Source organism: Pyrenophora tritici-repentis, chromosome 8 (assembly GCF_003171515.1).
Source record: "Pyrenophora tritici-repentis strain M4 chromosome 8, whole genome shotgun sequence".
Taxonomy (NCBI): domain Eukaryota; kingdom Fungi; phylum Ascomycota; class Dothideomycetes; order Pleosporales; family Pleosporaceae; genus Pyrenophora; species Pyrenophora tritici-repentis.
In genome coordinates, this window is record NC_089397.1 from 2,181,517 (window position 1) to 2,201,822 (window position 20,306).

General features: G+C 47.2%; 9 protein-coding genes across 9 annotated transcripts; 3 read left to right on the forward strand and 6 right to left on the reverse strand.

The window, feature by feature from the left end:
- Nucleotides 1-564: 564 nt before the first annotated feature.
- PtrM4_142900 (uncharacterized protein) lies at nt 565-2,489 on the reverse strand (the record flags this gene model as incomplete). The annotated part of the gene is made up of 3 exons (XM_066109608.1): nt 565-572; nt 713-1,615; nt 2,120-2,489. The coding sequence occupies 3 exons, from the start codon at nt 2,487-2,489 to the stop codon at nt 565-567; spliced, it is 1,281 nt and encodes a 426-aa protein (XP_065960530.1).
- Nucleotides 2,490-2,829: 340 nt separating this feature from the next.
- PtrM4_142910 (uncharacterized protein) lies at nt 2,830-2,973 on the forward strand (the record flags this gene model as incomplete). Its single annotated transcript, XM_066109609.1, has 1 exon — nt 2,830-2,973. The coding sequence occupies one exon, from the start codon at nt 2,830-2,832 to the stop codon at nt 2,971-2,973; it is 144 nt and encodes a 47-aa protein (XP_065960531.1).
- A 1,967-nt stretch (nt 2,974-4,940) lies between these two features.
- PtrM4_142920 (uncharacterized protein) lies at nt 4,941-5,084 on the reverse strand (the record flags this gene model as incomplete). The annotated part of the gene is made up of 1 exon (XM_066109610.1): nt 4,941-5,084. The coding sequence occupies one exon, from the start codon at nt 5,082-5,084 to the stop codon at nt 4,941-4,943; it is 144 nt and encodes a 47-aa protein (XP_065960532.1).
- Nucleotides 5,085-5,286: 202 nt separating this feature from the next.
- PtrM4_142930 (uncharacterized protein) lies at nt 5,287-7,143 on the forward strand (the record flags this gene model as incomplete). Its single annotated transcript, XM_066109611.1, has 1 exon — nt 5,287-7,143. One exon carries the CDS (start codon nt 5,287-5,289, stop codon nt 7,141-7,143), a length of 1,857 nt encoding a protein of 618 aa, XP_065960533.1.
- Nucleotides 7,144-7,382: 239 nt separating this feature from the next.
- On the reverse strand, nt 7,383-8,237 carry PtrM4_142940 (uncharacterized protein; the record flags this gene model as incomplete). Its single annotated transcript, XM_066109612.1, has 1 exon — nt 7,383-8,237. The coding sequence occupies one exon, from the start codon at nt 8,235-8,237 to the stop codon at nt 7,383-7,385; it is 855 nt and encodes a 284-aa protein (XP_065960534.1).
- A 175-nt stretch (nt 8,238-8,412) lies between these two features.
- PtrM4_142950 (uncharacterized protein) lies at nt 8,413-10,722 on the reverse strand (the record flags this gene model as incomplete). Its single annotated transcript, XM_066109613.1, has 5 exons — nt 8,413-8,456; nt 8,563-9,813; nt 9,892-10,087; nt 10,148-10,297; nt 10,429-10,722. The coding sequence occupies 5 exons, from the start codon at nt 10,720-10,722 to the stop codon at nt 8,413-8,415; spliced, it is 1,935 nt and encodes a 644-aa protein (XP_065960535.1).
- Nucleotides 10,723-11,373: 651 nt separating this feature from the next.
- PtrM4_142960 (uncharacterized protein) lies at nt 11,374-13,247 on the reverse strand (the record flags this gene model as incomplete). Its single annotated transcript, XM_066109614.1, has 3 exons — nt 11,374-11,392; nt 11,443-12,716; nt 12,762-13,247. The coding sequence occupies 3 exons, from the start codon at nt 13,245-13,247 to the stop codon at nt 11,374-11,376; spliced, it is 1,779 nt and encodes a 592-aa protein (XP_065960536.1).
- A 3,010-nt stretch (nt 13,248-16,257) lies between these two features.
- PtrM4_142970 (CypX, Cytochrome P450) lies at nt 16,258-17,273 on the forward strand (the record flags this gene model as incomplete). Its single annotated transcript, XM_066109615.1, has 2 exons — nt 16,258-16,570; nt 16,636-17,273. 2 exons carry the CDS (start codon nt 16,258-16,260, stop codon nt 17,271-17,273), a joined length of 951 nt encoding a protein of 316 aa, XP_065960537.1.
- Nucleotides 17,274-18,332: 1,059 nt separating this feature from the next.
- Nucleotides 18,333-19,307, reverse strand: PtrM4_142980 (IlvE, Branched-chain amino acid aminotransferase-4-amino-4-deoxychorismate lyase; the record flags this gene model as incomplete). The annotated part of the gene is made up of 1 exon (XM_001942117.2): nt 18,333-19,307. One exon carries the CDS (start codon nt 19,305-19,307, stop codon nt 18,333-18,335), a length of 975 nt encoding a protein of 324 aa, XP_001942152.2.
- Nucleotides 19,308-20,306: the final 999 nt, after the last annotated feature.

A 20,306-nucleotide genomic window follows, 5' to 3' on the forward strand; every position in this document is an offset into this window, starting at 1 on the left:
CTCCTCCTCTCAGGCTGTTGTGGTGGATGCCATTGCCCACCGGGCAGTGCCTGCCACACCAGCACATCATGTGACCCCCAAGCACCTTCTACCTGGACTGAACCCAGATATTCTCAACAGGTAGCTATATAAGATCGCCCTAGATCGCATATCAAACATGATCAAGAGCATCAAAACTTCAATCAATTACGACTCTAAAGCAGCTTCAATCAAATCAATTTCAATCGCGACCTCATGAAACTTCAATCAATCTCAATCAGCGGCCTCAGATTGATTGATTTGATTGTTGGCATCTCTGGTTACTTGTAACAGGAAGGTTGTGCAGTCGCGCGTATTCTGAGAGGTTGGGCTTGCGGAGGCGTCTCAGCTCAACAACGGCGTCAGCTATTTCCCTAGAGGATCTCTCGTAACTAGTAGGTGCTCTGGTACGTCGTGACATTTTTCTGCGTAAAAAGATTTGTATTTCTTGCTGTAGAAGTTTACGAATAACGTGGTTCACAAGCGAGTCGGCCACTTTGCACCGGCGCGTTAACTTCAAGACATTATAACGGACTTTTATCACAGTTAATAAACTATTGCGATATGCCAAATTAATTATTAGAATCGACATTATCACTTGCACTATCTATCACAACCGCGCAGGTACGAACGTTATGTCCAGTCTGGCTGCAACGCCCGCATCGCCTATCTCCTCGCACCCTCTTCGACGCACTCTCACCACCACCACCACGACGGCTATCTGCCTGTTCAGCTAGTACTTCTTGTACCTCACCAATAGTGAGAGTCTCTTCTGTCCGTACGTATCGCCGCTTACGGCTCTTACGCTTTGTTGCTGTATCTAGAGCGGCTTCAAGGCTACCTACTTTCTCGCGCAGTAACACCATCTCATGTGCTATCTGTTGCGCACCTTTACTAAGCTGCGCGATCTTTTCGTCAAGAGAACTTGCAGAAGACCCAGGGCGGTTTCTTACTCTCTGTCGAATAAGAGTACTTTGAGCCTCGACTTCGCACGCGTTGCGTGGTGTCTGCGCCTCCCAGGTAGCTGCCCGTTGTGGTGATTGTTTTGGCGTCTGCACCACCACATCAAGCTTTGATAGCACAGCCTGTGGGTCATGTGGAACTAAGCCAGCGGCTCTAAACCCAGCTTGGATGTTCTCCTTCGTGATAGACTGCTCGAAAGCAGCCTTAAAGGCTGGTAGGAAGGTCTCCTTACTGATATAGTTGGTGCGGTTGCGTGCCAAGCCCGAAACAGCGTCGCCGTACTTGCGCTTCAACGGCGAGAAGCAGGCGACATCAAGGGGCTGTAATAGATGAGACGAGTGCGCAGGCATACAGAGAAGAATAATATTCTTCTCCTTGCAAAGATCTTGAAATTCGACCGAGCAGTGGCTCTCATGGCCGTCGATAATGAGCAGTCGATACCCACCTACAGTATGCCTCTTTGTATGGGTATCAAAGTGCTCTAACCAGGCAAGAGCAAGCTGATTGTTCGTCCAGCCATTAGGACTAACTTCAAGAACCCAGTTGGTAGGCAGGTCTTTGAACAAGACGTCGATAAGTACCTTGCCCGCAAAGATAATGAAGGGGGGTAGCTGGCGACCCGACGCGCCCACGCCTTAGAGCACAGTAACCCACTCTCTGTTGCCTGGCTGTATCCGCTTCTTTTTGCCATATCCTTCTGAGCCTATGATAACTAACTATTGAGAAGCTGACACTATTAGTAGTAGTATGACTACCTAATAGAGCGCTCTCTAAGGCACAACGGTAGTGGTGGTACAGATTCGTATTGTATTGACTAAGGAGCTATTCACACGTTCGTAGATCCGTGTTGCGTGCAGCTGCGTCCAAGCTCCCCGCTAGGACCCACCTGCACGTGTCACCAATCATGTGACTACTCCTCCGCTTGATACCACCAAGTCACTTACGGACTGTATTCTCAACACTAACTGTAATAAAATCTTGCCCATCATAAAGCTAGTTTCATTAAAGTTGTAGATATCGTCGTCCACAATACCCCACTTCTGCTTTATCGTCTTGACTAGATCAAACTAGCGCTGGATAGCTGCTGGATCTTCGCAAGCAGCTCGCTAGTGATCATATGGACGGCTCCAGCGCGTACGGAGCTCAGGGGTTCTCTTAACGAAGTTATCGACCCAGTTCTTGCCAACAGGGTTACCCTCCCGCTCATGTAATAGTTTATCAGCCATTGCTCGAACGTCAGCCTTTGTAGGCGCAAATCCTCGCGTAGACTCTTCAAGAATACGCCCAACTATAGCCTCCTCTTCTAGCTTAGTAAGACGCTTTGAGTTGGCTTCACAATCGCGTCGTGAGCGCTTTCCAGCGCATCGGTCTTGAAGAGTAGTTCGAGGCACGTTATAGATAGAAGCAGCACGTCTTTGACTTTTAACACGTTTTGATTGGATATCAAAAAGCGCAATTTGAAGATCTAATTCAGAATATAAAGTTTGAGAGGTGCGTTGTTGAGTCATTACGTGCTATAGTGTTGACGTTGACGCGTCGGTGCAAAGTGGCCGACCCGCTTGGGTGGCCGACTCGCTTGTGAACCACGTTAGTGATATTATTGTTGAGCGTATGTTTATCGTTAAGCTCAGGGGCCCTAAGCTTGCGAGGGCCCATGCGCAGCATGGGTGGCGGGACGCCATCCTTGGGCCCGAGTAACTAGTGGGTTGATAAGCTAGCTGACCGGGATGTTGATCACCCGGGGATGTTGATCACCCGGGGATGTTGATCACCCGGGGATGTTGATCACTCACAAATCCCAGCACTCTCACACAAAACACGTGTTGTCTCTCTACATACTCAATCAAAATGGGCGACCGTGAAGCAGCTATACAAGCAGCTATCAGCGATATCGATGCTGGTGTTTTCCTAAGTCAGAGGGCGGCTGCAAAGGCGTACAACATCCCGCAATCCACAATCTCAACGCGCATACGCGGCAGACAAAGCAACTAAGCCAGCCACGTATACCAGCAGCGATTGACTCTAGAGCAGGAGGACTTCCTCGTACAATGGATACTCGAAGAAGACGCACGAGCTTTTCCTCCCTCCCACGCACGCAACATCCCGGTCAGCTAGCTTAATGTGCAAACAAAACTAAGAGATTCTCCAATTCCTATTTCCCGTGTCAACTTATCTCCGACAACGATTACTGTGGTGTTGGCATGCTTATTTATTGTCTCGTCGACTTCTTCAATCGACTTTTCAACGGCACCCTCTGTCTATTAGAGATTACAAGGAGTAGCATCCCTCCCCGTATAGCGGAAATTCTGATGGGCCGGAATCAACCAATGAAAGCGTAGAGTCGGCAGATATTCCGGCACGATGCTATGTTTGATTGGCTGATTCCGGCTCACCGGGTTTTCTGCCACATAGGAAGGGATAAGCTAGGTGACCGGGATGTTGATCACCCGGGGATATTGATCACTCACAAATCCCAGCACTCCCACACAAAACACGTGTTTATTCTCTCAACGTAGTCGCAATTGCCACTCTGTACACATAGACTGAAGCGTTTGAGCTGCTGTTTCAGCTGCTGTTCTTTCTGCAGCCTTTTCCTCAGCATTAACATCGCGCTGTGCCTGAAGAAGCTGTGAGGCCTGTACGGCAACCATGATTGTATCTACATCTGCAAAGCGTTGATTTAGGTTAACACGAACCTTCTTTCGTGGCTGTTGAGGCTTAAGAGCCTCAAGTTGACTATAGAGTCTTCTGTTCTCTGTTTCTAGCTGTGCTGCGCGTATATTTGCTGTAGCAAGTGCCTTGCCAACTTTCTCGATGAATTGATGAGTCTTTCGCCCAAGACTTTCGTCCTTGTGAAGCTGCCGCTGCGCTACAAAAACCTCACGAGGTCCGTGAGGGGTAGAGAGATAACTCTGAGTAGATTGAGGTTGATCCTGACGCGGTGGAGTGATAGGCCGTTGAGTTACTTGAGATGAATTGACTACCCGGTCAATATTGAATGGGCAGATACCTGTAGTAGCCCATCCTGCCCGGATAACTTTCTTAGTAATTGCGCGCTCTCTTGCGTGATAATAAGCTGTAATAAAGCGCTCTTTCTTTACTGGTGCGGCGTCATCAAGGTACGAGAGAGCCTGAATTTGCTGGCGGTAAAATCTCTTTACAACCGAGAAAACCAAGAGATCCAGAGGCTGTAAGATATGAGAAGCGTGCGCAGGTAGAAACAGAAGATAGACTTTATTCTGTTTACAAGTCCATAGAAAATCCAGACTTATATGGCTACCGTGGCTATCGAGGATTAGCATCCTCCAACGATCATCTAGTAGAGCTGTCTCGGGTAGAAACACCCGCTCTAACTACTCAACTCCTATCGCATTCGATGTCCAGCTATCCTCCAACGTTGTGTAAAGCTATTCAGGAATTATTGCTGGAAACCAAGTACTTTGTAGGCTCTTCCCTTTGAAAATGACCGAACAGCGAAGTTTCTTGCCCGTAGCCGACACGCACTCGATTACCGACGCCCACTCGCGGTTCTCTGGAGACTGATGGTAAGCCTTCTTCTTCTGACTAGATGCGAGTACTCTGGTGTTAGCACATACACCTAAGGCCTTCCCAGTCTCATCCATATTCCATATATCCTCAGCTCTTATACCCAGCCTCGTACGAGTCCTCTCAAAGAGCTCAAGGAACGCGCGTATCTGTACCGGTGTCGCTCCCTCAGCTCGAGCAGCTTCAATCTTTCGGCCTACAACAGATGCGACGCGTGGGTTGCGCTTGAGGAAGGCAGCCATCCAATGCTTGCCTACGGGTCTGTGGTCTCCATTCATCCGGAGGATTCGGTTCGCCATTTCTCGTGCGCGTGCGTGGGAGGGAGGAAAAGCTCGTGCGTCTTCTTCGAGTATCCATTGTACGAGGAAGTCCTCCTGCTCTAGAGTCAATCGCTGCTGGTATATGTGGCTGGCTTAGTTGCTTTGTCTGCCGCGTATGCGCGTTGAGATTGTGGATTGCGGGATGTTGTACGCCTTTGCAGCCGCCCTCTGACTTAGGAAAACACCAGCATCGATATCGCTGATAGCTGCTTGTATAGCTGCTTCACGGTCGCCCATTTTGATTGAGTATGTAGAGAGACAACACGTGTTTTGTGTGAGAGTGCTGGGATTTGTGAGTGATCAACATCCCCGGGTGATCAACATCCCGGTCAGCTAGCTTAACGTGTCCGTGCGCGTGATGCGCGGATTCGCGTGATGCGCGGGGAACACCAAAACACGTCAAACCCCTTCACCTTCAACACACGTTAACTCCACCAATATGGACCCAATTCAAGCTGCGATTGAAGATATTGAAAATCTAGAGCCAGGAGAACAGTTCTCGTATACTAAAATTGCTGCTAAGCATGGTGTTGTGAGATCTACGTTGACCCGAAGGCACCAGGGCCAGACAAGCTCAGAAAGAGACAAGAACTTCAACCAGCAGAAACTCAACCCACAACAAGAGCTAGAGCTTGTGAGATATATCGAAAAGCTCACAAAGCGAGGCATTCCTCCTACACGAGAGATGATCAGGAATTTCTCATCAGAAGTAGCCCATCAGCAGCTCAGCGAGAGCTGGGTTACTCGCTTCATCAACCGACACGAGATCCATCTCATCTCAAAGTGGACCAGCGCCATGGATCGTACGCGCCACCTGGCTGATTCTGAGTCAAAGTATAGACTCTACTTCGAGCTGCTGCATCGAAAGATCACCGAATATCACCTAGAGGCTCGAGATATATACAATATGGATGAGAAGGGCTTCTTAATTGGCTTGATAGGCAGAAGTAAGAGGATATTCAGCAGGCGTCAATGGGAGAAGAAGGAGGTTCGAGCATCTCTCCAGGATGGATCACGCGAGTTTCTGACAGTCCTGGCCTGCTGCTGCGCTGATGGGAGCTCGCTGCCTCCAGCCCTTATCTACGCAGCTAAAAATGGAGCTATACGATCGAGTTGGGTAGAAGATATCAAGGCAGGAGAACATGAGGTCTTTGTCTCATCATCTCCAACAGGCTGGTCAAATGATAACGTAGGCCTAGCTTGGCTGGAGCAGGTGTTTGATCGCTCTACAAAGCAACGATCAGGTAGATGGAGATTGCTCATCCTTGATGGCCATGGATCTCACCTCACGATGGAGTTTATTAAGTACTGCGATCGCCATAGGATCCTCCTCATGATCCTTCCTCCCCATTCGACCCATACGCTCCAGCCGCTAGATGTAGTGCTGTTCAAGCCACTCTCTCAAGCCTACTCTAACGAGCTCACTAACCATCTCCATAAGGCTCAAGGCCTTATTCCAATCAAGAAAGGGGACTTCTTCCCGCTCTTCTGGAGCGCCTGGATATCCTCCTTCACAGAGAGCCTCATATTGAAGGCCTTCGAAGCCACTGGGATCTGGCCGATGGATGCCAACGTTATCCTTCGTAGATTTGCTAGCACGCCAGAAGCTGAGAGAAGCTCATCGTCAGGGCTCTCTGATCATGACTGGAGAAAGCTCGATCGGCTAGTACGAGCTGCTGTTAATGATAGCCATCAGTATGAGGCAAGAAAGCTGCGCTCAAGCGTTCACCATCTCTCTGTGCAGTATGAGCTTTTAAAGCATGAGAACGAGGGCTTAAAGGAGGCTCTTCAACATAAAAAGAAGCACAGGAAGAAGGGCAAAGCTCTTGACCTTCAACAGCGCCAGGAGTATCACGGTGGCTCTGTCTTCTGGTCTCCTCGCAAGCTGCGTGAGGCTCGAGCTAGAGAAGCAGTACGGGAGCGAGATGAGACGGAGGAGAAACTCCAAAAAGCACGGTCCAAGAAGCAGCGCGAGGAGGCTCGACTGCAGCGTCAAGATGAGCTCGAGGAGAGGCGTGTGGAGAGGCAGAGACTCAAGGAGATGAGGGAGCTTGAGCGAGCTGAGAAAGCAGCTGAACGCGCGCGCCAGAAGGAGGAGAGAGACGCTGCTAAAGCTATACAACTACCCCAAAAGGGAAAGAGGAGAGCTTCAGCAGCTACCTCATCGAACAACAAGCGTCAAAAACGCGTTGAGGCTGCTCGCGCTGGTGCTCAAGTTCAAGAAGAGCCTCCAGCTCCTCCATCAAAGCTCACATCACGTGGCCGCAACGTCAACCTCCCATCAAAATATAGATAGTACAAGTTGATCGCAAGCATCTAATTACTCCCCCTCTATAAATTCGTATAATAACAGCTTATATACGTGGCTTAATAGCTTCATTTTTGAAGTAGTGGATATGGTGTTCCCCGCGCATCACGCGAATCCGCGCATCACGCGCACGGACACGTTACCAAGTTTAATAGGAAGCATGTCCGAACGTCCGAAGCGTGAACCTGTCTCGCGACATAGTGCGTCTCTGCACTTAGGGACGCACCTTAAAGCAAAAGATCTTCTGCTGCTGCCAGGGTTGAAATATCATCGGTGAGGACCTGGGACACGGTAAAGGTCCAATTCTTCTTGCGAGCTTCTTCAACAAGGGCCAGTGCAAGGATTGAATCTCCCCCCAAATCCAAGAAGCTTTCGTCTACACCTATGCAATCCATGTCTATTTTCAGAACCTGTGAAAAAAGATTCATGATGTTTCTCTCCATAAAGGTCAATGGTTTTTGTTTCTTGCTGGTTGACATTGTATAGTTGCTGGCTATGTCTTCGGGTAGCAGAGACACTTGCTCTCGTAATCGTTTTCGGTCTATCTTGCCAGTTGCTGTCAATGGGACGTGAGCGATAGGGAAAACAAATTTCGGGATCATGTACTTAGGCAATGAGTTGCGGAGTCCAATCACAAGATCAATTGACTGCGATCGCATGTCCTCGGTCATGCTCACAATAAATTCGAGACTTGGGAGATCTGTGACCCTCTCTTGTGCCTTGTCTGCGTACTTCACGAAAACAGCCAGGACAGATCTAGCCGTATTCCGGAATTTTACAATTTCCGCAACAACTTCTGCTTTTCCTAAATACTGTGCCGCATGATATTCAACTTCTCCCAGTTCAATGCGTTGACCGTGAAGTTTCACCTGCGTATCTTTCCGTCCAATGTACCTCACTGTCCCATCATACTGAAACTGAACCAAGTCTCCAGTTTTGTAGAATGGACCAGTGGGATTTCGTTGTCGAAATCTTTTGATCCAATTAGGAGGCTGGATAAATGCTGCTCTGGTTTGTTCTTCCTCTCCAAGGTATCCTCGTCCGACTATTGGGCCCTCAATCACAAGCTCGCCGACGCACATAATTGGAACGAGTTTTTGATGATCTTCCTGATCAACCACCCAACAAGAACACCCCCGGGGTATCCAACGTTGCGAGGATCGGATTTGGTGTTGATTTGCGGTTGGTTTACAGCGGCGAGTGAACATTCAGCTGGACCGTATGTCTGCTTCAACTGTACGTAATCCGCCCACAGCTCTATTTCAGCCTCTGAAACTGTTTCCCCAGCCAGTAATATTGTCCTGAGCGTTGGAAAATGTTCTGGTATCAGGTGTCTTGCAAAGAATGGAGTAAAACATGCCCAGTTTGCTCGTAATTGACTTGATGCCTCTCCCAAGTTGTCCCTACGATCCATCTCGGATATGACGCAAACACAGCCACCAGCAACTAGGGTGCTCAGATGCTCCATAACGCTTGCATCAAAGGCATATGATGAGAATTGGATGACTCTGGATTGCTGATCCATCCCCCACGCTTTAAGCTGCGCTTTCGCTGCTGTACAGAATGACGCATGCTCAATAACGACTCCTTTTGGTTTTCCTGTTGACCCTGAAGTATAGATAGCATAAAGAGCATTTTTAGGGTTGATTCGAGGTCCTTCAAATGTGTTGTAAGGTTTGTTCCACTGTTCTGTGCCGTCATCAAGGACGATGACTGTAGGTGCCAAACTTGCGCTCAACAACGCATGTTCAGCCGATGATAGGATGATTCTCGACCCAGTGTTACTACAAATTTGCTCTAATCTTCGAAGCGGGAATGACGGTTCCAGTAATACAAAAGCTCCTCCAGCTTTCATAACTGCGAGTATCCCAACTGTGGTCCATTTGGACTTATTGAAGCACAGACAAACGAAAGTCTCGGGCTGAAGGCCTTGGGTAACTAGATGTGCTGCCACAGCAGAAGAGAGCTCGTCTAATTCTTGATATGTGAAAGTACCATCCCATGAGCAAACAGCCTCAGCAGTCGGATTAGTACGGCAATTTTCAAGAATGAGATCGTGAGCACAACAATCCACTTTATCTGGCAAGCTTCCATTCCATAACATCAGCTGGAGTTCTTCTTGGGGACATATCAGGTCCAATTCTTTGAGCTGCTTTTGAGGCATATCACGAATGTTTTGGAGGATATAGGAGAACTGTTCCAAAATACGCTGCGCGCGCGCTTCTGGCAACAGGTGGGCGTCGAAGATTGCACGAATTTCAATTTGCTTGTCGTAAATTTGGCAGGACAATGTCAATGGGTAGTCATAGAAGCCCGCGCTTGTACCGGAGTTACTCCATTCCCTCTTGAAGATCTCAGTGTCCATATGTTGCGGAGACGGCTGGATAACTAATAGATTTTGAAATCTGCAAGCCGCGGAAGAATCAAGACCCAGTTTGCTTATGTTTTGCAGACCTCTTTGCTCGAATGGAATCATAGAAGTAGTGTATTCTTGTAGAGCTTGCAAGAGATCTTGCACTGTTTTCTGCATGTCCAATTTTATACGGAGAGGCACCGTTGCGATTGTAGGACCGATGATTTTCTCAATGTCAGCGACGGCGCCTTGGCGTCCAGTTACCGTTGTGCCGAAAACAACATCGTCCGATTGAGTTTGATCTGCTATGACAATTGCCCAAGCTAGTCTTAGCATGGTAGATAGTGTGATATTGCTTCTTTGCGTGGTTTTGAGCGGTATACGATGCTGAATCACTGTGTCCGGGGCAGCAATATAGCCTTTCGTAGCTGCTTCTGGAAAATTCTGCGCATTCAGGTCTGTGAAACTTGATGTCCAGAATCTGTCGCATGCAGATTTATCTATCTCGTAAACGTATTTCATGAACATGTTGAAGTTTTTATTCTCTGGCGGCGCCCCATCGTTATAGTCTGTCTCCACCTGGTTTAAAATCAGCGGAAATGACCATCCATCAAAGATTGAATGATGCATTGTTAATACCAAATATTTCGGGTTATTGCTGTCAGCTTGTTCTACCAAAGCGAGCCGCACAAGAGGACTACCAAGATGCATAGGCCTCTGGCCATCCGCTTCCAGGTAACGATCCAGATCATTCTCCGAGTTACACTCTAGGTTCTGCCGGACCACAGCCTGGAACATTTCGTGACAATCTGTGAGAATGATTCTTGTCCTCAATATCGGGAGTCTGGCTGCCGTCCTTATCCAGGCGCGTTGAAATTTGGCAATATCAAGATCGGGGGGAGCTCGTATGACACTTGTACCATATAAGCACCTGGCTTTTTCAAAGTTAAAGCCATGAGTCCCTCTTGTAAGGCTGTACACGGATACATGTCCTCTATGGCATCAATTTGGATTGCGCATTGATGTGCAGCCTCCAGAATTATCTTCTCTTTGTCCTCAAAATTTCCCAGGAGACTGAATGGCTCTGCGGATTCGCCATGGAATTCAGAGATAGGCGTTGCTGACTCAGATATCTCGAAGAGATGTTGCTTTTCGAAGATATTCATCACAGAAATTGTTAACGACTGCTTTCGGGCCATTGAGACCAGTTTCATGGCTGCGATTGAGTCACCTCCTAGAGCAAAGAAATTGCTGTCTACTCCAATGTGCAGTTCGGGAATCCCAAGAAGTTCTGCCCATAGCTTACGCATTACTAATTCCCTTTTTTTGTCGGCGGTCGCACTATGGATTCTGGGGAGAGAAAAGCATTCAGCTGTTCTCGAGATAGTGCCGAAGCCTGCTCTCGTAGCTGACGCCTGTTTGTTTTTCCTGAAGTCGTCAAAGGAATAAAGTTAAGTGGTATGGCTGTCGTAGGTACCATATAACCAGGTAAAATGTCGCGAAGTCGTGCCAGTGTGTGGGCTGCATCGGATTGAAATGCTTCTGTTGTTGGCGCAAAGAGATTAGGAAATGCAGCCTGAGATGCCTCCTTCGGCGCTGCTCCGGTTCCAGACCAGATAAAAACCACCAGGATTGGATTTGACACCAGCCCACCACTGTGGCTCGTTGCTGGAACCACCACTTCAGCAACTACATCTTTAAAGGAGCGAGACAGTTGCTTGATGTGCATCTCCACCTCCCCAACCTCAATCCTGTGCCCTCTTAGCTTCGCCCGGGTTGCTTCTCGCCCGACAAATTCGATAGATCCGTTTGAATTGTATCGGGCCAGATCCCTCGTTCGGTACACTCGTCGCTGCCCACCTGGCCTAAGGCGCCTCAGCCATTCTGGGGCGTTTAAAAACGATTCTGCTGTTTTTTCAGGATCATTCAAATACCCTCGGGCTAGCGCTGGGCCTTCGATCAATACCTCGCCCACCGAACCAACAGGCGCCAGTTCTTCAGGGTCGGATGGGTCAGTTATCCAGACAGCTCCGCCAGCAGCGTATCCCAAATTATAAGGATCAGAATCTGGAGAGAGCGAGGGGTGGAAAAGGCACCAAGCAGCAGTTTCAGTGGTACCATAAGTGATATTCAAGTCAGTCTCTGGCGCCCAAACAGCTAGTTGGTCGCGAGTGATACTTTCACCACCAATTGTTACGCGTTTCAGACCAGGCACATCTGTAGGACTCAGCTGAGCCAACGTAGTCGATGTAAACCATGCGTCTGAGACATTAAAATGTCGGATAAACTCTGGTAGATTGTTGAGTCTGTGATGTTCTGAAGGAATGCAGACACAAGCCCCACGCAACATAGGCGCGAAAATGTCAGCGAGACTGACGTTGAATGTGAAACTGGCGAATTGAAGTGACCGTGTGCTGGAAGTGATATTCATTACTTCGACAAGATCCTCTAGGCTCGAGTAGATAGCGGCATGCTCTAAAATAACGCCCTTCGGCTTCGCTACGCTTCCCGAGGTGAACATCAGAAACGCGGTGTCGTGCGGCTGGACTGATACATGTTCACCCGTTGCGTATGGACCTTGTGTCCCCAATTCCTGGAAGAAGGGCATTGCTAGCACAATTGAGTTCCTGACACTAAATCTTGATTTATATCGGTTTGACACAATCACAACGTTAGCTTTTGTTTCTCGAATAATCTGAGCAAGGCGATCGGTTGGATGTGTTGGATCCATGGGAACGCAGGCTGCGCCTGATTTGAGAATACCAACCATAGCAACGATAGCCCAAAGCGATTTATCTAGACAAAGTGGAACAAACGTCCCACGCTCACATCCGAGCTTATTTAAGTAGACGCCTAGAATTGTCGCGAGGTGGTTCAGTTCCTTGTATGTAAGGGATCCATCGCTTGCGGCTACGGCAACTCCATTACCTCTGAGCGCTGCTTGCCTCTCAACGATATGATGCACGCAATCTTGGATTGCTGGCTTGATCATAGCATTCCATGACCCAATATCTTTCCAATTCTTCTCACTGATGAGAGAAATGTCTTTGATTGTCTTTCCAGATGACTTGGCCAAAGTCCTGATAGCCACCACTATGTTGCTCGATATATTTAGAGCCTGGGCGTCGCATAGGGTTGATGTTGCATAGCGAAGCACGAACCTGGATTGGTATTTGTTTATATCTGCAATAAGCAAGATCTCGTAATCCTATTCTAGGTAAGTATAGTTTTGTTGAGGAGTCATGTTATTTACCTCCATTTGTTTCCCTTTGATGACTGGCATTTGGACGTTGGTTTGCCAGTCACTTCGATGGAAATCTCCGAAACTTTGTAGTACAGTACCAGTGTTAAAGGGCGTTGCATGAAAATCACCTGAAACTGTTTTTTGCCATACTATTTGTAACGGAACTGTATCTCGGTCAACGCGGCCCATCAAGTGCTGTATTGGACAGTCCCAGCCTTCATTGCCACTGCAGCTCTTCGTTGATATACTCCGAAACCCAAATTGAATAATATCAGTTTGTGTGAATTGACGAAGAACAACTGCCCAAACGGCCTGCACAAACTTTTCAACAGTAGTGTGCCACAGTTGACAATTTTGATGTATGTTAATGACCTCTCCGAGCTCAAGCTCCATGAATTTTAGTTCCCTTGGGCTAGCTATTCCATCCGTAAGGATGGGAAACAAACAAGGATCAGCAATGCTTTCTATGGCTGGAAGGAGTTGATTGGTTGACATTTTTGCGACACTGGACAACGGCTTGTAATTGCAAAAATTGTAAATCCAAAGGCCTGAAGTATACATCATCCTTCACTTGGGTTACTTCTATAACCTTGAGCAAGGGGAAGTAGATAGTTGAGGAAACTTTGGTAAATGTCATCGGGTATATTACACGTCATCAAATTTGAACACGTTAGATTGAGTAGTTACAGGTCATTCTCTTTCGTACTACACGTCATAATAACGCAACACGGAGGATCGCTTCGGCATGTAACGCTCTCAACAGTTACATCCAATTAGATCCAAGCTCTCACCTCGCACTTACATTCTCATGCAGTTGCACCTTCTGGTTTCCGTAAGCAGGTGACTTTTGATCCCATGCTAAGCCTCTCTCGTTTCATGGTGACCTTACCTGAATAGTACCAGCTCTTGTCAGCAATGCCGTGGGTCAATCTTCTCCTAAAGTCTGTCCCTATGTGACGAAAAACCTGTGTGCCGAAAATGACCAATCGGATTACGAGGGTCCAAGAGAAGTGTGTCATCTTTGCGACCCGGTTGGTCGTTCTCGGCACACGGGGTTTTTCGTCACATAGGGACAGACTTTAGTTCCTGTGCTAGCTCCTAGGATCTGGCCACCTCATCTTCTCTTGTATGACTCAAAGCACTGGAAACACGGAGTTTTAGATAGCTAAAGCAAGAAATTCGGCTCTTTCCCTTAGTAAGGCACCCTTAGCTTTTGTGGCGCAGTCGGTCGACGCAGGCCTGCAACGCTAGGCGCATATGTAGGTACAGCCTCACGTCTGAATTGCAAGGGCTTTTCTTTTGCAAAGTCGGAAATTCAACCCGGCATATGTTTAGTAGAACGTCAGAAGAGGAATACGAGAAAAAGGACGTTAAGCTTGGTTAGAGTAGTTGTATCTGGTGGGTGTAGCACTCCGACATGAACTCAACATTGGTATGAGAGCCATGGCCGTCGGGTATTAGGACACGACTGCGTGATTGATTGTGAGTGGTTTCCGGTATAAAAACGCGGCGTAACCACTCAAGGCCTGTACTGTTCGAAGCCCAGCCGTTTTCTGACGTTGCATACAGCCAATCTGGTATAGATTCTAACGGGAACTAGCTGGCTTCGAGATGCTGTCCCTTGAATATTACTACCGGGCGTAGCGTGTGGCTGGTAGCCAAGACGCACTCAACTATCGATATCCACTCTCGGTTTTCTGGAGATTTCCGGTAAGTTTTTCTTTTCTTAGATGAACTTAACGCCATGGGGTTGTTGCAAATGCCTATCCTAAGTCCAGTCTCATCTATACTGTATATATCTTCCAACAAGATGTTGTACTGGCGTCGGGTGTGCTCAAAGAGCTCGATGAAAGCTCGAATCGCGGTCGGATCGGCTGCCTCAGCTCGGGCGGCATGGATAGATCTACCGACTACCGAATGGGTCCGCTGGTTCGCCGGAGGAACTGGGATACCCAGCCGCGCCCAAACGGGCGGTCGTCACCGTTCATGGCCAGCAATTGGGTCGCAACAGCTCGTACTATAGAATGGGTGGGCGGCATTGCGCGCTGATCTTCGATTAGAATCCAATCGACTATTTAGGTGCTGTTCTTGTTCGGGAGTTAGGCGCTGCTGTAGCTGGTGGGCGATTGCGTAGCGCGTTGCACCTGCCTAGCAGCGCTGCAGGGTTGTTCTGGGCACATTGTACGCTCTACTTCCTGCCCGGAGGCTCGGAAAAACTCTTACATTGCGATCGGCTAGCGCACGTTGTATAGATTGCTCATTTATAGGCATTTTAGTCGTGTTGTGGTGGAGTTGTATAGCTTCAAAAGTGGAAACGCGTGGTGGATTGGGTGGTTGGTGGGTGGATGGCCCGAAACCACCGGTGGCTCGGAACTCTAAGTACCCTACCGAGCTTAGTCATTTCTCAATAAAGCTTTCCGTCTGATAACTATGTTCTCGGTTGTTCGTCCAGGTGACGGATAATATTAGTCTAAGGTCTTAAAACCTTCTCTATATTGATTTAGTATAAGATCTTTCCTATAACTAGTTAACGTATCTTGTATTTATGTTTCTGTGTAAGCTACCTTACAACTTAAATTCACAAAGAAGCGCAAATCGTTAAAAACACGACTCTAGAATGCAGATTTTCCTCATGGACCTACTTAAGAACGCTAGGATAGGTAACACTGTTATCATCCCTTGGCTAGTAATCTGTTTTGTCGCTGTAAGCATCCACCGATTACTATAAATTAAAAGGACCAGACGGTAATATTTACTGACGCGAGAGACCTAATGGAAGGTTATATGCTGGATAGTACATAGGGCATGGTACCATCCTTTAGCAAAATACCCTGGTCCCGTGTTAGCAAGATTCACAAATCTATACAGCGCGTACCATGCGTGGAGAGGTGACATCCATCGGGACATACTTCGTTGTCATCTGAAATATGGTTAGTATCTGCTAACAATTCCATCACATTATAAATCTCATTAGCTGATGTGCCCTAGGTAGTCATGTACGTTATGCACCTAACCGCATCCTAATTAATACGCCAGGCGCCCTCCGTGGTAAGATGAAGATCCTTGCATGTGCTGTAAATCGTTCTTTTATATTTGTTGCTTACATGTGTAGATATTTACGGTCAAGGCTCGCACGTGCGTAAATCTACAACGTATCGTGTTTTATCATCGCAGGCGATCAATACTCTGACTATGTCTGACAAAGTGCAACATGCACATCGCCGGAGAATATTAAGCCAGGCATTCTCAGAGAACAACCTGAGGGTGCTAGAAACTACTATCCAGGAAAGAATTCAAAGATTTTGTAAGGTTATAAATGACCAAATCTGCCTAGGATGCGAGAGTGGCGATGCGTGGTCGGATTCGATCAATATGGCACACTCATGCAAGTCTCTCATCCAACTTCAATTTTTACTTCCTAAAAGTTCTAACATTAGCGAACATAGTTACTAATCTTGCTTTTGATGTTATAACGGCTGTGACCTTCGGGTTAGACTACCGCACGATGGAAGAACCACATTTTCGCTATGTAGTGGAAGCAATCGAAAAGTCAAACGTACGGCTGGGTGTACTTATGCAGGCCCCGGAGCTGGCTCTTAGCAGAGGGTTTGATCGACAACTATTCTTCAAAGCTAAAGAAGGTGGAGCTAAATTTGTTAAGTTCCTGCGCGAGCTTTTGCAGCAACGCCTTAAAAAAGGCCCGGCAGGCCCTGTCAAGGACATTTTTAGCTTTCTACAGCAGTGCAAGCATCCTGACTCTAGTACTGGGTTAAGCCCGATAGAAATCAGCACCGAGACAGCGACATTTATAGTAGCCGGTAAGTTCCGCCTCTATTCTTATGTATAATACTAAACGTTCTTCTCTCTAACAATACGTTGCTAGGAACTGATACAACGTCTACAGCGATGGCATCTCTATCTCACTATTTAAGCTGGTCACCACGATGCTATTCACGTGCGAGAGAGGAGGTACGGACAATATTCGATTCCGAGGGCGACATAGTCTTTGGTCCCAAACTCAATTCGTGTGTATTTCTTCGGGCATGTCTCGACGAAGCGCTGCGCATCACGCCTCCTGCTGGAGGGCCTCTCTGGCGAGAAGTGGAAATAGGTGGGACCCAGATCAACGGAGACTATATACCAGCTGGTTGCGAGGTTGGTTCTGGCATCTATGCTATGCACCGCAGCCCCCAAAATTGGTCCGATCCGGATACTTACATACCCGAGCGATGGCTTCCGAACAAAGGTGCAGCAAAGTCCGAGAATCAAGAGCACAAAAATCTCCGCCAACCATATTTTCCTTTCAACATTGGGCCACGTAGTTGCGTTGGAAAACCTCTTGCAATCGCACAGATCATGTTAACATTTGCTCATCTCCTCTGGAAATTCGACTTTCGCATAGCTGATGCCGAAGAGCTGTGTTCTACTATTGATGATATAGTACCGCCTGAGTACATGCTCCAGGATTATATATCAGGCCAGAAACACGGCCCTATCTTACAATTCTGTTCTCGTTCCTAGAAACGCATTTTAAAGGGAAAAATCTCGGTCAGCTTAAAGCAATTACTATGCCAGCGATTGTTTATTATCTAGCATAACTAGTTAGTTTCTTACGTGATCTATTACATCAGGATTCGTAGTGCATAATTACGCTTGCCTTGTTAGATATGAATTGACCTAGCCTATCCTTGCTATGCCTCGCCCATAGTTGTGAGTTTGGTGTGTATTTCTTAGGGCTATGTAACTCAGTACTAAAATGGCTGTAGATGTGTAAATGACAACGACTACTTTCACCTTTATCTTGTTAACTCGACTGAGATAACGATGCCGTATGGCGACACTAATGTCACACGAGTGACTGTTGTACAGGAACAACCAGCTGACCAGGAGTTATAGTTCTAGCTACTAGGAGAGAAAGTTGCTGTAGATGGTATCTAGAAGCATTACAATATCTTAAACCCGAAGCGCGATCTGTCGAAGCTCGAAGAGCTGACCAAAGCAGTACCTAGCAATGTGAGAACTTATCAGATAAGAGGCATAAAAAACTAAAGTATACAAACACTGTATCGTGGACGGTACTACTAATGTATTGCCTATTGTCGCAGTCTATGCAAGACTGCAGAAGCAATGAATTTAGCTGAGCCAAAGCAACAAGCCGCTGTAACAGCAACAAGGTGGCACTGCCTCAACAAGAAAAAGCAATAGCTATACATTAGAGGTAAATGAAGATAGTTGTTGCACGCGTGGGTGAGGTGAAAAGTTAATTTGTATTTTTACTAGCTTTCTAAAGTCTGCGCTTATGTGACGAAAAACCCTGTGAGCCGAAAATGACCAACCGGATCGCAAGGATGATACTCTTCTCTACGACCCTCATGATCCGGTTGGTTATTTTCGGCACACAGGGTTTTTCGTCACATAGGGACAGACTTTAGTGATTTTCTCGCTACGGGGTGATGGATAGTAGGTGTCATAATCTCCTCAAGATTTTCAGTATGCGCGCAGAAAGCGAAGTGTTGAAAGTCAAAGTACCCCTCTCATTTGTTCCAGCACGGCAGGTATCCCAGCACTCAGGGAGAGACGTTAGATATTTCGGTCTTCTTCGTGCACAGTAAAAAGCCATCCAAACTCGTCGTAGGCCTTGCCCCGTTGGATGGCGCTCAGTTGATTCAACAACGTGGAAAACACTAAACCACCCTTGTTTTGTTCTTCGGATAGATATGTAATAATCTCAGACTCAGCCTCAACTTGGAGGCGTGGAGTGCTAGGCATTCCTTGTGTAATAGATCGTCGAGTGATGGATTTGATCGGTATTAGGACCACTGAAGTCCCCACTCCAAGGACTTCGCTAAAAGAGGGCAACTCTTTGTAATCGACAGGGCGCTTTTCCACCTTCCATCCCAATTGTTGAGCGATATGCTGAACACTGTCGCTCGTGACGCTATCGATTGTGCAACGAGAGTCAGGTACCACTAATGTTATGTTTGAATCGCCCTGGGAGTGCACGCCAATGAATGCGCAAGAGCTAAACTCATCGACCTCTTTGTGATGCACACTGTCTAAGTGTAGTGTGATACCAAATCCTTCTGCGCGTGCCTTGTCGCTCCAACGAATTACGGGTGCATAATTTCCACCCACCTTTGCGTGACCTGTACCCTTTGGTGCTGCGCGGTCAAAATCGTCTAAGATAAGTGCCTTAACTGGCTGTGTTCCAAGGTGGGCACATGTTGTCGGAACTACAAAGACACAGAATGTATACTCACTTGGTGCACTGAGTCCAAGGTGAGCGCTTGTCCCATACAGCTGCGGTCGAACATAAAGCGCTCCCCCGGACTCATACGGTGGAACGTAGTTAGCGTTCAGAGCTACAGCAGCCCTGCAAGCTCGGAGAAACATCTCAACGGGAACAGGCGGCATCGAAAGGACGATGCTTGAATGCTGAAAGCGGATGGCGTTGAGGTTGGGACGGAACAGGACAATTCTACCGGGATCGCCAGGCGTACGGAAGGCTTTGAACCCTTCTAAAGCCTGTTGGCCGTAGTTCAGAGCTGGCGACATGCCGTGGACGCGCATATAAGGATCTGAAACGAACTTAAGAGGTGTCCATTCCCAGTGGTTTTCGAGTACGTGGATTCAATGTGACCATTTACTACAACTATAAGTCTTTTATTTTCTAATACCTAGTATGCACACACCTTCATATACTTGACGGTTATTGTCGGCTTTGTTCCAATCAATAGTAGCTACTGGAGGAGGCGGAAAACCCGACATGATAAATTGTAGTCCTTAGTATTCTCTTAGTAGCTTGTTACTCTTACGGCAAAGATTAGTTAAACCACTTGAATATAAATCTAGATTTCGTACTTACTAATCAATTACTATGAAGGCAAGCGAGACAACGAAATACGGAACAACGAATACAAGGGGGATAAGCTGAAGCCTTAGTTATAGTAGCCGATAGTGTAGAGTCGATATGTAGGGGATAATAAACCAATGTGTAGCTCGCAATTATCTGACTTACATTGGTGTTGACTATGGAATTAGTAGCTTTGTATTATTAGTATGAGTAGTAGAGTACGGATAGTGTCACGGTAACGGCTAGTGTCACGGTAACGGCTAGTGTCACGGTAACGGCTAGTGTCACGGTAACGGCTAGTGTCACGGTAACGGCTAGTGTCACGGTAACGGCTAGTGTCACGGTAACGGCTATTAGACTCCGCAACAATCAATTCAATCCGGTCACTCTCCTAGACCCACTTACCTATCTAGGTAGGGCTTAAACTCCTATAGGTAACTACTAGGCTTAAAGCGGTAATCAATCAATCCAATCTGAACCTTCTAGGACCCACTTAATTGATTGTTGCGGACTGTGACGGCTATGGTCCCGGTCAAACCATCAAGAACTGCCGTGTACTGTTGTCAGATTGTGATGGGTTATCAAAGACGGGGATAATAATCTAATAATATGATAGGGATTAATTGTATTATTCTGGTCTGATGTGGTGTCGTATTGTGTTGTTTCTGATCCAACGCAGTTCGATCAGTTGGATCGCGGTG